We start from the raw sequence: 15731 nt of genomic DNA, 5'->3' as shown, positions 1-15731 counted from the left end.
ATGTCACATGTGGCGGTAAGTAGCCTAGCGATTGGGCCAGTGACCGAAAGGTTGCTGGTTCGAATCCCTGAGCTGACTAGGTGAACAATCTGTCGATGTTCCCTTGAGCAAAGCACTTAACTCTAGTGGTTTTTCTTAGCAGCCTGTTTGTTCTGTCAGTGTGGAATCTCTTTGGACATACAGTAGTGTTTGTCAGTTTGTTTTAGACTCATACGATGCATCAGCTGTCCATCTGGACCCTGATGGAGATACATATTTTGATTAGATTTTGGCAGCACATTATATCTTTCCATAGAAGTCATTTTTTTTCTGTGTGGTTTGGTTGTTGTACTCAGACATTCTAGTCACAGCTGAGTCTCTCCTATCCACATATAAATAAATGACCTGGGTTGACTTCATTCAATTTGAAAGGCAAATACTTCTCCACCTCTCTCGTTCACTAGTTAACTCACTCTCCTTCCCCTACCTTCTTTGTCCCTATAACTCTCCCCTTTCCCCACCACAATAACCACAGCAGCGGCCCACCAAGGCCCAGGCCTGGGTCCCATCCCTATGGCCCAGTTTGGCACCATCTCACGACAGGTCTCCCGCCACAACTCAACCACCTCCTCAGCCTCCATGGTGTCGGCCACGGGTACCTACCGCCGGGCGCCCTCCGGCAGCTCCCATTTCTCCATGTCCCAGCAGCCCCACCTCAACGGGGGCCCTGCCTACCCCCAGAACTCAGGTAAGACCATGGAAAGGAGTTTTTAGGTTGAAGGAATGTTGAGTCTGACCAAAGAACAACGTCAATAGGCCTCGGCTCACCATGTGTCTCGGATAGGAGTCCATGTGAGGTAGCTCACTTTCACTTCAGCTAAAAGAGGAGGATATTCAGGGCAGTGGAAGACAGACATCCACACGCCACATTAGGTGACAGACAAGAGGAGATTTAAGACGAACGTCACACATAACATTGACCCATAAGAGGTGCACAAGTCTGGGTGACTGGTCTATGTGTCTGAAGGCAGCTCTATGGCTGTACCCAGGTGACTGGTCTATGTGTCTGAAGGTAGCTCTATGGCCGTACCCAGGTGACTGGTCTATGTGTCTGAAGGCAGCTCTATGGCCGTACCCAGGTGACTGGTCTATGTGTCTGAAGGCAGCTCTATAGCCGTACCCAGGTGACTGGTCTATGTGTCTGAAGGCAGCTCTATGGCTGTACCCAGGTGACTGGTCTATGTGTCTGAAGGCAGCTCTATGGCTGTACCCAGGTGACTGGTCTATGTGTCTGAAGGCAGCTCTATAGCCGTACCCAGGTGACTGGTCTATGTGTCTGAAGGCAGCTCTATGGCTGTACCCAGGTGACTGGTCTATGTGTCTGAAGGCAGCTCTATGGCTGTACCCAGGTGACTGGTCTATGTGTCTGAAGGCAGCTCTATAGCCGTACCCAGGTGACTGGTCTATGTGTCTGAAGGCAGCTCTATGGCCGTACCCAGGTGACTGGTCTATGTGTCTGAAGGCAGCTCTATGGCTGTACCCAGGTGACTGGTCTATGTGTCTGAAGGTAGCTCTATGGCCGTACCCAGGTGACTGGTCTATGTGTCTGAAGGCAGCTCTATAGCCGTACCCAGGTGACTGGTCTATGTGTCTGAAGGCAGCTCTATGGCTGTACCCAGGTGACTGGTCTATGTGTCTGAAGGTAGCTCTATGGCTGTACCCAGGTGACTGGTCTATGTGTCTGAAGGCAGCTCTATAGCCGTACCCAGGTGACTGGTCTATGTGTCTGAAGGCAGCTCTATGGCCGTACCCAGGTGACTGGTCTATGTGTCTGAAGGCAGCTCTATAGCTGTACCCAGGTGACTGGTCTATGTGTCTGAAGGCAGCTCTATAGCTGTACCCAGGTGACTGGTCTATGTGTCTGAAGGCAGCTCTATGGCCATACCCAGGTGACTGGTCTATGTGTCTGAAGGCAGCTCTATGGCTGTACCCAGGTGACTGGTCTATGTGTCTGAAGGTAGCTCTATGGCCGTACCCAGGTGACTGGTCTATGTGTCTGAAGGCAGCTCTATGGCCGTACCCAGGTGACTGGTCTATGTGTCTGAAGGCAGCTCTATGGCCGTACCCAGGTGACTGGTCTATGTGTCTGAAGGCAGCTCTATGGCTGTACCCAGGTGACTGGTCTATGTGTCTGAAGGCAGCTCTATAGCCGTACCCAGGTGACTGGTCTATGTGTCTGAAGGCAGCTCTATGGCCGTACCCAGGTGACTGGTCTATGTGTCTGAAGGCAGCTCTATGGCCGTACCCAGGTGACTGGTCTATGTGTCTGAAGGCAGCTCTATGGCTGTACCCAGGTGACTGGTCTATGTGTCTGAAGGCAGCTCTATAGCCGTACCCAGGTGACTGGTCTATGTGTCTGAAGGCAGCTCTATGGCCGTACCCAGGTGACTGGTCTATGTGTCTGAAGGCAGCTCTATGGCTGTACCCAGGTGACTGGTCTATGTGTCTGAAGGCAGCTCTATGGCCGTACCCAGGTGACTGGTCTATGTGTCTGAAGGCAGCTCTATGGCCGTACCCAGGTGACTGGTCTATGTGTCTGAAGGTAGCTCTATGGCCGTACCCAGGTGACTGGTCTATGTGTCTGAAGGCAGCTCTATGGCTGTACCCAGGTGACTGGTCTATGTGTCTGAAGGTAGCTCTATGTTGTCTTTCAGGGCTCGACATTATCGCTTGTCTGCTTGCCCGGGGCAAGTAAAATACATTGTTGGACAAGCAGATTATAGATTTAAGTTGTCCGAATGGAAAAGTAATATCAACCAATTAGGCTACTCCGATCAGAATTGGATCAGTGTGTCCTCCGGACGTGATGTTTTGCTCACTGTCCTCTCAGTCTCTGCAGAGCACATCCGAGTATAATTATTGTCAGCCTGCGTTGATAGGCACGACTGGTCTTTTAATTATGGAGTCGCGAGATGCGTTTTTTGAGATCAAAGCGAGCCTTGCTATGTTCTCACATTTGTTGATAATAATTACTGGTGAGTTATAGCACATTTTTGGTCTGCAGTGAAAATCCTGGAAAAGTCATGGTGTGTGTATCACACAGAGAGAGAGAGAGAGAGAGAGAGAGAGAGAGAGAGAGAGAGAGAGACTATAGTAGATAACCAGAAATTCTAATTATAAGGATGTCATTTCAACAGTTTCTGATTGTAATGATGTCATTTCAACAGTTTCTGATTGTAATGATGTCATTTCAACAGTTTTCCATACAGGGTCCAGTGGCCTGCAAACTGTTTCAAATCATTCCTATAATATTGGGAACTATGCATGAAATAGCACCTCATTCAACACGGTGTCTAATAGAGTGCTGTGAAATATCATGTTACCGTGCTCCATGTTGTTTGTCTACATACCCAGTGGCCAAAACTGGTTGAAAAGACGTCATAATGACATACTTTCAACCAGTTTGTGGTTGTGATAACCTCATCGCTGGGCATGTTTTACTATCTATGGAGAACAAGCATCCCACAAGGCATTTCTATTCTGCTATCTTTCTTATTGTCTTGTTTCAGTGCCACTCGTTTTATTGTAATATCTGTAACTTGCCACTATCCTAGATAAAATATACATTTGGAAGATACTCTGATAATAAAGCCGTGGTAGCTAATTGAAAAAAGCTGAAGCAAAAACCCTATTTACTCACACATTAAGTGTCTTACTGCTTTGTTTTGATCTCTGACAAGCATATTTATCTTGTGTTCCTCACACCTTCCCCCCCACCCTATCTCTGTCTCTCTCTCTGTCTCTCTCTCTTGTCTGTCTGTCTCTATCTCTCTGTCTGTCTGTCTCTCTCTCTGTCTCTCTCTCTTATCTGTCTGTCTCTCTCTCTCTGTCTCTCTCTCTCTCTCTTGTCTGTCTGTCTCTCTATCTCTCTCTCTGTCTCTCTCTCTTGTCTGTTTGTCTCTCTGTCTCTCTCGCTCTTGTCTGTCTGTCTCTCTGTCTCTCTCTCTTGTCTGTCTGTCTCTCTGTCTCTCTCTCTTATCTGTCTGTCTCTCTCTCCCTGTCTCTCTCTCTCTCTCTTGTCTGTCTGTCTCTCTATCTCTCTCTCTGTCTCTCTCTCTTGTCTGTTTGTCTCTCTGTCTCTCTCTCTCTTGTCTGTCTGTCTCTCTCTTGTCTGTCTGTCTCTCTATCTCTCTCTCTGTCTCTCTCTCTTGTCTGTTTGTCTCTCTGTCTCTCTCGCTCTTGTCTGTCTGTCTCTCTGTCTCTCTCTCTTGTCTGTCTGTCTCTCTGTCTCTCTCTCTTGTCTGTCTGTCTCTTGTCTGTCTGTCTGTCTCTCTCTCTGTCTCTCTCTCTCTATCTGTCCCTCTCCCTTGTCTGTCTGTCTGTCTGTCTGTCTCTCTCTCTGTCTCTCTCTCTTGTCTGTCTGTCTCTGTCTCTCTCTCTCTGTTGTCTGTCCGTCTGTCTGTCTCTCTCTCTCTCTCTCTGGTCTGTCTGTCTCTCTGGTCTGTCTCTCTCTCTCTCTCTCGCTGGTCTGTCTGTCCCTCTTTCTGCCTGTCTGTGCTGCTGCTTCCAGTGTCTGTAGCGCCTCCTCCTCCTCCTATGGTCCAGCTGACTCCTCAGATCCCTCTGACCGGCTTTGTGGCCAGAGTGCAGGAGACCAGTAAGTCTCACACACACACACACACACACACACACACACACACACACACACACACACACACACACACACACACACACACACACACACACACACACACACACGGGTAACATCAAAACCACTCCCTCAGTCCTATATATCAGACCAGGACCTATTAATCCTCTTTTATGTTGTCTGTCATGCCTTTTTCACACGCTCCCTACTGCCTTTAGACACACCCCTTCCATGTCTTGTCTGTCATGCCTTTTTCACACGCTCCCTACTGCCTTTAGACACACCCCTTCCATGTCTTGTCTGTCATGCCTTTTTCACACGCTCCCTACTGCCTTTAGACACACCCCTTCCATGTCTTGTCTGTCATGCCTTTTTCACACGCTCCCTACTGCCTTTAGACACACCCCTTCCATGTCTTGTCTGTCATGCCTTTTTCACACGCTCCCTACTGCCTTTAGACACACCCCTTCCATGTATTGTCTGGCATGCCTTTTTCACACGCTCCCTACTGCCTTTAGACACACCCCTTCCATGTATTGTCTGGCATGCCTTTTTCACACGCTCCCTACTGCCTTATGACACGCCCCTTCCATGTCTTGTCTGTTGCCATGGTCACTGAGAGACAGTGGAGAGTGTTCTATGGTTCCATCTCTGTTCACTGAACACACCTGACTTAAGGTTTGGAAAACTGCATAGTCTCAACCAAGTCAAGCACAGTTTTAATCAGACCCGGGTCACAGTGACCCTCCCAATGCCTCCGTGTTCTTATCCAGGTGACCTTAGTGGTTTTTCCAGCTCTCAGATCACAGTTTCATCCTTCCGGTCATTATTTAGCATTTAGACCTTCAGGAGCTATAGGTCTCTGAACTACTGGGTCTGTCTCTTACTCGGCGGCAGGTAGCCTAGTGGTTAGAGTGTAGGGGCGGCAGGTAGCCTAGTGGTTAGAGTGTAGGGACGGCAGGTAGCCTAGTGGTTAGAGTGTAGGGGCGGCAGGTAGCCTAGTGGTTAGAGTGTAGGGACGGCAGGTAGCCTAGTGGTTAGAGTGTAGGGGCGGCAGGTAGCCTAGTGGTTAGAGTGTAGGGACGGCAGGTAGCCTAGTGGTTAGAGTGTAGGGGCGGCAGGTAGCCTAGTGGTTAGAGTGTAGGGACGGCAGGTAGCCTAGTGGTTAGAGTGTAGGGACGGCAGGTAGCCTAGTGGTTAGAGTGTAGGGGCGGCAGGTAGCCTAGTGGTTAGAGTGTAGGGACGGCAGGTAGCCTAGTGGTTAGAGTGTAGGGGCGGCAGGTAGCCTAGTGGTTAGAGTGTAGGGACGGCAGGTAGCCTAGTGGTTAGAGTGTAGGGACGGCAGGTAGCCTAGTGGTTAGAGTGTAGGGGCGGCAGGTAGCCTAGTGGTTAGAGTGTAGGGGCGGCAGGTAGCCTAGTGGTTAGAGTGTAGGGACGGCAGGTAGCCTAGTGGTTAGAGTGTAGGGGCGGCAGGTAGCCTAGTGGTTAGAGTGTAGGGACGGCAGGTAGCCTAGTGGTTAGAGTGTAGGGGCGGCAGGTAGCCTAGTGGTTAGAGTGTAGGGACGGCAGGTAGCCTAGTGGTTAGAGTGTAGGGACGGCAGGTAGCCTACTGGTTAGAGTGTAGGGGCGGCAGGTAGTCTAGTGGTCAGAGTTTTGGGGCGGCAGGTAGCCTAGTGGTTAGAGCGTAGGGGCGGCAGGTAGCCTACTGGTTAGAGTGTAGGGGCGGCAGGTAGCCTAGTGGTTAGAGTGTAGGGGCGGCAGGTAGCCTACTGGTTAGAGTGTAGGGGCGGCAGGTAGCCTACTGGTTAGAGTGTAGGGACGGCAGGTAGCCTACTGGTTAGAGTGTAGGGGCGGCAGGTAGCCTACTGGTTAGAGTGTAGGGGCGGCAGGTAGCCTACTGGTTAGAGTGTAGGGACGGCAGGTAGCCTACTGGTTAGAGTGTTGGGACGGCAGGTAGCCTACTGGTTAGAGTGTAGGGGCGGCAGGTAGCCTACTGGTTAGAGTGTAGGGGCGGCAGGTATCCTACTGGTTAGAGTGTAGGGACGGCAGGTAGCCTAGTGGTTAGAGTGTAGGGGCGGCAGGTAGCCTACTGGTTAGAGTGTAGGGGCGGCAGGTAGCCTACTGGTTAGAGTGTAGGGACGGCAGGTAGCCTAGTGGTTAGAGTGTAGGGGCGGCAGGTAGCCTACTGGTTAGAGTGTAGGGGCGGCAGGTAGCCTACTGGTTAGAGTGTAGGGGCGGCAGGTAGCCTAGTGGTTAGAGTGTAGGGGCGGCAGGTAGCCTACTGGTTAGAGTGTAGGGGCGGCAGGTAGCCTACTGGTTAGAGTGTAGGGACGGCAGGTAGCCTACTGGTTAGAGTGTAGGGGCGGCAGGTAGCCTACTGGTTAGAGTGTAGGGGCGGCAGGTAGCCTACTGGTTAGAGTGTAGGGACGGCAGGTAGCCTACTGGTTAGAGTGTAGGGGCGGCAGGTATCCTACTGGTTAGAGTGTAGGGGCGGCAGGTAGCCTACTGGTTAGAGTGTAGGGGCGGCAGGTAGCCTACTGGTTAGAGTGTAGGGGCGGCAGGTAGCCTACTGGTTAGAGTGTAGGGGCGGCAGGTAGCCTACTGGTTAGAGTGTAGGGGCGGCAGGTAGCCTACTGGTTAGAGTGTAGGGACGGCAGGTAGCCTACTGGTTAGAGTGTAGGGGCGGCAGGTAGCCTACTGGTTAGAGTGTAGGGACGGCAGGTAGCCTACTGGTTAGAGTGTAGGGGCGGCAGGTAGCCTACTGGTTAGAGTGTAGGGACGGCAGGTAGCCTAGTGGTTAGAGTGTAGGGGCGGCAGGTAGCCTACTGGTTAGAGTGTAGGGACGGCAGGTAGCCTAGTGGTTAGAGTGTAGGGGCGGCAGGTAGCCTACTGGTTAGAGTGTGGGGACGGCAGGTAGCCTACTGGTTAGAGTGTAGGGGCGGCAGGTAGCCTACTGGTTAGAGTGTAGGGGCGGCAGGTAGCCTAGTGGTTAGAGTGTAGGGGCGGCAGGTAGCCTAGTGGTTAGAGTGTAGGGACGGCAGGTAGCCTAGTGGTTAGAGTGTAGGGGCGGCAGGTAGCCTAGTGGTTAGAGTGTAGGGACGGCAGGTAGCCTAGTGGTTAGAGTGTAGGGGCGGCAGGTAGCCTACTGGTTAGAGTGTAGGGACGGCAGGTAGCCTAGTGGTTAGAGTGTAGGGGCGGCAGGTAGCCTACTGGTTAGAGTGTAGGGACGGCAGGTAGCCTAGTGGTTAGAGTGTAGGGGCGGCAGGTAGCCTACTGGTTAGAGTGTGGGGACGGCAGGTAGCCTACTGGTTAGAGTGTTGGGCCAGTAACCGGAAGGTTGTTTCATCGAATCCCTGAGCTAACAAGATAAAAATCTGTCGTTCTGCCCCAGAACAAGGCAGGTAACCCACTGTTCCTAGGCCGTCATTGTAAATAAGAATTTGTAAATAAGAATTTGTTCTGACTTGCCAATTTAAATAAAGGTAAAATAAAATACAGATAAGAAGAGAGTACACTGTGCTCTGTCATGCCATCTGCTGGCCAGTACAGGTAATCACATGTCTGGAAGATCAGACTTCTGCATAAAATAGAATATATTAATTCATGTTTTGTTTGTATAATGTTCAGAAGCAATGTACTGTTAGGGGCATTTGGAAGTTATTGAAGTTGTTTGTTCAGTTTGGAGTGGCAGAGCTGAGCTCATTTTGATAACGCTATATGAGCAGCCTGTGGGCGATACATCATGTAAATGGTAACCTGTCATAAGACTGACATAAGGCTGACATAACAATTCCATGACAACTGGTTATTGAAATTATACTTGTTGCATGCATGGTATTCATACTGTAGGTATAGGCAGTATATCCTAAACATGGAAAACCCTGCTTTAATATATATATGTTAATATATATAACCTAAACATGGAAACCCTGCTTTAATATATATATATTAATATATATAACCTAAACATGGAAACCCTGCTTTAATATATATATATTAATATATATAACCTAAACATGGAAACCCTGCTTTAATATATATATATATATAACCTAAACATGGAAAACCCTGCTTTAATATACAGTGGGGCAAAAAAGTATTTAGTCAGCCACCAATTGTGCAAGTTCTCCCACTTAAAAAGATGAGAGAGGCCTGTAATTTTCATCATAGGTACACTTCAACTATGACAGACAAAATGAGAAAAAAAATCCAGAAAATCACATTGTAGGATTTTTAATGAATTTATTTGCAAATTATTGTGGAAAATAAGTATTTGGTCAATAACAAAAGTTTATGTCAATACTTTGTTATATACCCTTTGTTGGCAATGACACAGGTTAAACGTTTTCTGTAAGTCTTCACAAGGTTTTCACACACTGTTGCTGGTATTTTGGCCCATTCCTCCATGCAGATCTCCTCTAGAGCAGTGATGTTTTGGGGCTGTCGCTGGGCAACACGGACTTTCAACTCCCTCCAAAGATTTTCTATGGGGTTGAGATCTGGAGACTGGCCAGGCCACTCCAGGACCTTGAAATGCTTCTTACGAAGCCACTCCTTCGTTGCCCGGGCGGTGTGTTTGGGATCATTGTCATGCTGAAAGACCCAGCCACGTTTCATCTTCAATGCCCTTGCTGATGGAAGGAGGTTTTCACTCAAAATCTCACGATACATGGCCCCATTAATTATTTCCTTTACACGGATCAGTCGTCCTGGTCCCTTTGCAGAAAAACAGCCCCAAAGCATGATGTTTCCACCCCCATGCTTCACAGTAGGTATGGTGTTCTTTGGATGCAACTCAGCATTATTTGTCCTCCAAACACGACGAGTTGAGTTTTTACCAAAAACTTCTATTTTGGTTTCATCTGACCATATGACATTCTCCCAATCCTCTTCTGGATCATCCAAATGCTCTCTAGCAAACTTCAGACGGGCCTGGACATGTACTGGCTTAAGCAGGGGGACACGTCTGGCACTGCAGGATTTGAGTCCCTGGCGGCGTAGTGTGTTACTGATGGTAGGCTTTGTTACTTTGGTCCCAGCTCTCTGCAGGTCATTCACTAGGTCCCCCCGTGTGGTTCTGGGATTTTTGCTCACCGTTCTTGTGATCATTTTGACCCCACGGGGTGAGATCTTGCGTGGAGCCCCAGATCGAGGGAGATTATCAGTGGTCTTGTATGTCTTCCATTTCCTAATAATTGCTCCCACAGTTAATTTCTTCAAACCAAGCTGCTTACCTATTGCAGATTCAGTCTTCCCAGCCTGGTGCAGGTCTACAATTTTGTTTCTGGTGTCCTTTGACAGCTCTTTGGTCTTGGCCATAGTGGAGTTTGGAGTGTGACTGTTTGAGGTTGTGGACAGGTGTCTTTTATACTGATAACAAACAGGTGCCATTAATACAGGTAACGAGTGGAGGACAGAGGAGCCTCTTAAAGAAGAAGTTACAGGTCTGTGAGAGCCAGAAATCTTGCTTGTTTGTAGGTGACCAAATACTTATTTTCCACCATAATTTACAAATAAATTCATTAAAAATCCTACAATGTGATTTTCTGGATTTTTTTTCTTCTCATTTTGTCTGTCATAGTTGACGTGTACCTAGTTGACGTGTACCTTTTAAGTGGGAGAACTTGGTGGCTGACTAAATACTTTTTTGCCCCACTGCTTTAATATATATATATATATATATTAATATATATAACCTAAACATGGAAACCCTGCTTTAATATATATATATTAATATATATAACCTGAACATGGAAAACCCTGCTTTAATATATATATATATATATATATATATATATATATATATATATATATATATATATATTTTAATATATATAACCTAAACATGGAAACCCCAGCTGTAGATTTGAAGTGGCATACATACAGTACCAGTCAAAAGTTTGGACACACATTTTCTACATTGTAGAATAATAGTGAAAACAACTATGAAATAACTCATGTAGTAACCAAAAAGTGTTAAACAAATCAAAATATATTTTATATTTGAGATTATTCAAAGTAGCCACCCTTTGCCTTGATGACAGCTTTGCACACTCTTGGCATTCTCTCAACCAGCAATGAACAGGTGTGCCTTGTTAAAAGTTCATTTGTGAAATTTCTTTCCTTCTTAATGCATTTGGGCCAATCAGTTGTGTTGTGACAAGGTAGGGGTGGTATACAGAAGATAGCCCTATCTGGTAAAAGACCAAGTCCATATTATGGCAAGAACAGCTCAAATAAGCAAAGAGAATCAACAGTCCATCATTACTTTAAGACATGAAGGTCAGTCAATCTGGAAAGTTTCTTCAAGTGCAGTTACAAAAACCATAAAGCGCTATGATGAAACTGGCTCTCATGAGGACCGCCACAGGAAAGGATGACCCAGAGTTACCTCTGCTGCAGAGGACAAGTTCATCAGAGTTACCAGCCTCAGAAATCGCAGCCCAAATAAATGCTTCACAGAGTTTAAGTAACAGACACTTCTCGACATCAACTGTTCAGAGGAGACTGCGAGAATCAGGCCTTCATGGTTGAATTGCTGCAAAGAAACCACTACTAAAGGACACCAATAAGAAGAAGATACTTGCTTGAGCCAAGAAACACGAGCAATGGATATTAGACCTGTGGAAATCTGTCCTTTGATCTGATGAGTCCAAATTTGAGATTTTTGGTTCCAACCGCCATGTCTTTGTGAGACGCAGAGTAGGTGAACGATGATCTCCGCATGTGTGGTTCCCACCATGAAGCATGGAGGAGAAGGTGTGATGTTGTGGGGGTGCTTTGCTGGTGACACTGTCAGTGATATATTTAGAATGCAAGGCACACTTAACCAGCATGGCTACCACAGCATTCTGCAGCGATACGCCATCCCATCTGGTTTGCACTTAGTGGGACTATCATTTGTTTTTCAACAGGACAATAACCCAACACACCACCAGGCTGTGTAAGGGCTATTTGACCAAGAAGGAGAGTTATGAAGTGCTGCATCAGATGACCTGGCCTCCACAGTCACCCGACCTCAACCCAATTGAGATGGTTTGGGATGAGTTGGACCGCAGAGCAAAGGAAAAGCAGCCAACAAGTGCTCAGCATATGTGGGAGCTCCTTCAAGACTGTTGGAAAAGAATTCCAGGTGAAGCTGGTTGAGAAAATGTCAAGAGTGTAGAAAGCTGTCATCAAGGCAAAGGGTGACTACTTTGAAGAATCTCAAATATAAAATATATTTTGATTTGTTTAACCCTTTTTTGGTTACTGCATGATTCCATAATGTGTTATTTCATAGTTTTGGTCTTCACTATTATTCTACAATGTAGAAAATAATAAAAAATAAATAAAAACCCTTGAATGAGTTGGTGTCTAAACCTTTGACTGGTACTGTATATTTGGGAGTTTTTCCCTGGTCAGGTCACTTGGTCAGGAGAAACCCTTGGCTCTATTGATGTCACAGAAATAAATAGAGTTACTACACCAGTCGATTAAATTACACTTCCATAATGTCCGCCATTTCTTCCCCGTCCCCGTCCAGTTACAGACGACCCGGCCCCCCCTCCACCGCCCCCTCCCGAGGACGTGGTCATGTTTGATGAGCCCTCGCCCCCTCCCCCGCCCCCGCCCGTGGACTACCAGGGGGATGAGGAGGCGGCCGTAGTGCACTACAATGACCCCTACTCTGACAGAGACCCACACTGGGCCCCCAAGGCTTACGCAGAGAAGGGTGAGTTTGACTGGTATCACCGGAGATACCGAGACCAGTCACTGATTGCCGTTTCAGCATGATTTAGGGGCTGTTACAAGATTGTTTTTAAATGGGGCAAAGTAAATGTCTGTGGACACAGACGGTCAAATGTATCCAAATTCGGATGGCCAATTTAGTGCAGTACATACTATACACCCACAAATTGTATATCTTGGGTTTAGGCCGACTATAATATTAGTACTGAATCTGTACTGTATTGTCTCTAAGTAATCCTTTCATGTACAACCCTATTCCCAGCAGTTGTCCTCTCTCACTCAGCTCTGTCTATGGTCAGGTTGCTAATGTATAAGAGAATACATTTGAATAAATTAATCAAATGTATTTTTACAGTGGTGGCCATTTATGACTACTCCAAGGACAAGGAGGACGAGCTGTCCTTCATGGAGGGCTCCATCATCTACATCATCAAGAAGAACGATGATGGCTGGTACGAGGGCGTCTGCAACGGCGTCACCGGCCTCTTCCCCGGCAACTACGTAGAGTCCATCATGCACTACACAGACTAAGGGTGGCCATTTTGACAGAGAAAAAACGCCAAGATGTTACCAAAAAAACAACCATTTTGAATCAAGTGCTGTGTTTAGTATTTGAAACGATAAGGTAGGTTTTAGTAAGATGTTGGCTTTTTTTTTGGGGGGGGGGCCTGCAACAACTCTTATCCACACAGCAAATTAGACATTTTACTTTCACAGAAACACATAGAAAAAAAGAATAAAACAAACATAAAGAAGTGCATTAGGACATGACCGAATGTTTGTTTTTGTCCAAATTGCAGATGTTAATAAGAAGCGAAATAGTCTATTTACTATGCTATATGTTGAAGGGAGGGGTGGGGAGCTGGGCCATGGGACAGGGAATAGGGGACGTCAAAGGGGAATACTGAGTGTAGAAGGCAAAAAGATATGAACGTGATTTTTCTTATTTCGGGTGATGTTTTGTTTTTGTTATATAACTTGTATATACTGTAATGTGTGAAGCTGACAGTTGGTTTGTCAGTAGTGTGTTTTACCTGTGAGTTCTCATCGGTGTCTTTTGAGTGGTCAACAGCAAGCCAAGTTGTGCCAGATACAGATGGTTTAACTCAATCATATTTTGTCGTTGTGTTTCGGGTATTATTTTCTTTTTCTCTTTTAGTGCCATTTCTACCCTAGGCTCGGCCAATTGTCACTTGATAAGAATGTTTTTTTATTTTATGTGGAAAATAAATTGTATCTGACTTATTTTTTATGCTGTCAGGCTACTGTAGAAAATGGTTCCTGAAATGTGCTTGCTTCAAATAGCAAACGTCAAGAAACGGATTATTGTACTTTTGTTCCATCATGCTTCCATTGTGTTGGAACGTCTGCTTAGTTCTCAATGGCTTTTTATACGACTTCAATTTATATGGTTTTGATCTGCGACACCTGGGTTGCCGTTGCAACCGTTCCAACCGTTGCGTTATCGTTTTTAGTTATATCATCCTGGGTTTGTCAGTGGGGTCTGGATAGGTGCTTATCTTTGGTGCTTGATAACAATTATCACCTTCCATTATCAACACAACCTCAAAACAAGGACGCAAGGCTGTCAAAGAATGGTATAGGCTGCTAGCCTACTTATTGAGCAGTACGGGGTGATTTGTAACGATGCTAAATGTTCAATCTTAAACGCTTTATCCTTTCTATCACAGTGGATGTAGACAATTTAGCAGTGCATTGTTATCTCAAATGTACTAAAACGATTGTCTTTAAAAAAAGAAGACACATTTGGGCTCCACATTTATGATGAAGTTGTATTCGACACACATTTCAGTGCATCGTAATACACAACTTTCTTGCAAACATGACATGATGATATGACCCAATACAGTTTATGATGAAATACTTCCATGCAAAGATGATGGCTGCTTGTGGTCGGATGTCCATACCTCTTACGTACTGACGTTTGAGGTTTATTTGTCATGAGCCATCAGTGATGTTAAGAATAGGTTACGGTGATGACCATAGGTTACGGTGATGACCATAGGTTACGGTTATGACACCATGAAGTAGCCATGACGCACAGACAAAGGTATGTTAAAGCTTGCCACATGCAGACCATGTAACGCCAACATAATCAACATGAACAGTATTCAACCTCAATGTATGCATGACTACATGAATACATCAACAACAAAAACATTTCATTTTTTATTGGGAATAATAATTTACCACTACATCCAGTTATTGATTGTACTTTTAACTTTTCCATCAGAGGTCAATTTTGTGAGAAACAACTTTTTTCTACCGAAGCATTTCCAGCACTGCAATTGATTGTTTTGAGACTCTGTCTGAGACTGCCGGTCATGGTTTGGTAGCAGTTTGGATTTTGATTTATTTATATTTTCTTAGAAAAATATTATTAGACAATCACTATGTTTACCACTAAAACGTGAAACATTTCGGGGCTCCACGGCACAATGCGCCTTGATTTGATGTCTGTTTTATTAGATGAAATGTGGAAAAAGTGTTTATCTGTAACTTAACTGTTCATGGGAACAGAATGTGATATTTCTCGACTCTTGGGGCTCTATCCAATCTGGAAAGCTGAAGCGTTACAGATGCCGCAATAGAAATTGAAAGGGAATCTCTGATTGAGCTGATAATATGCAGTGTTTATCGTGAATTGCGTCTTCGCTAAAGTGGGAACATTGCCTTCTTGCTGTAAAGCTGAACTTCCGCGATGCAGATCGAATAGAGCCCCTGGTTTGTATATATAATGTGTTCATTTACATTTATGTACAGTCTTTTGTAATAAACAGCTCACCGAAACAACACATTGGTGGGGGATTTCTCTTTTGGACAGTTAAAGAAGAGGGAAGAGTTGTCCTCTGTATCACAGTTGATAGAGTATGGCGCTTGCAATGCCAAGATAGTGGGTTTGATTCCCGGGACCACTCGTACATTAAAATGTATGCATGCATGACTGTAAGTCACTTTGGATAAAAGTGTCAGCTAAATGGAATCTATTATTAAGAGCATTGGAAATCCAATTAGTTTCTATGGCTTTTTGCCAAACAATTTAACACCCAATAATACTACTCATTAACACACACACACACACACACAACTTAGCCACTTCATTGCAACACACTATCCATAGGAACTCTACATCACAGTTTTTCATTGAAGTAAGGTCAATGACCAACAGTAAAGTTCATTGTCAACTAACAGATAGTAACAGGAGTTTGCATGGAAGACATGAAGCGCAATGCCAAAGAGATGTTCATCTGCCTGTCAACATGTAATACTATAGGAATTGATCTAGCTTAGCCAATTATTTCCGTGTTGATAAAGCTTCATACCAACATGCTGTACATCTTCGTCAGGTTGC

The 15731-nt window shown here is 45.8% G+C and overlaps 1 protein-coding gene across 6 annotated transcripts in view; it reads left to right on the top strand.

The window, feature by feature from the left end:
• The window catches only part of LOC106598065 (abl interactor 1), a 55082-nt gene extending 39910 nt beyond the window's left edge, over window positions 1-15172 (top strand). For 2 of the 6 annotated variants that reach the window (XM_045714470.1, XM_045714468.1), the window contains 4 exons: window positions 518-727; window positions 4550-4636; window positions 12153-12341; window positions 12714-15172. In XM_045714470.1, coding sequence (XP_045570426.1) covers window positions 518-727; window positions 4550-4636; window positions 12153-12341; window positions 12714-12889 — 662 coding nt within the window. In that variant the 3' untranslated portion in view covers window positions 12890-15172. Of the gene's footprint in view, window positions 1-514; window positions 728-4549; window positions 4637-12152; window positions 12342-12713 lie in introns of all 6 variants that reach the window. The other 4 variants (XM_045714467.1, XM_045714469.1, XM_045714471.1 and 1 more) reach the window with 2 other exon arrangements.
• Window positions 15173-15731: the final 559 nt, after the last annotated feature.

Source organism: Salmo salar, chromosome ssa03, assembly GCF_905237065.1.
Source record: "Salmo salar chromosome ssa03, Ssal_v3.1, whole genome shotgun sequence".
NCBI lineage: Eukaryota > Metazoa > Chordata > Actinopteri > Salmoniformes > Salmonidae > Salmo > Salmo salar.
This window is presented reverse-complemented; position numbering and strand designations above follow the sequence as displayed.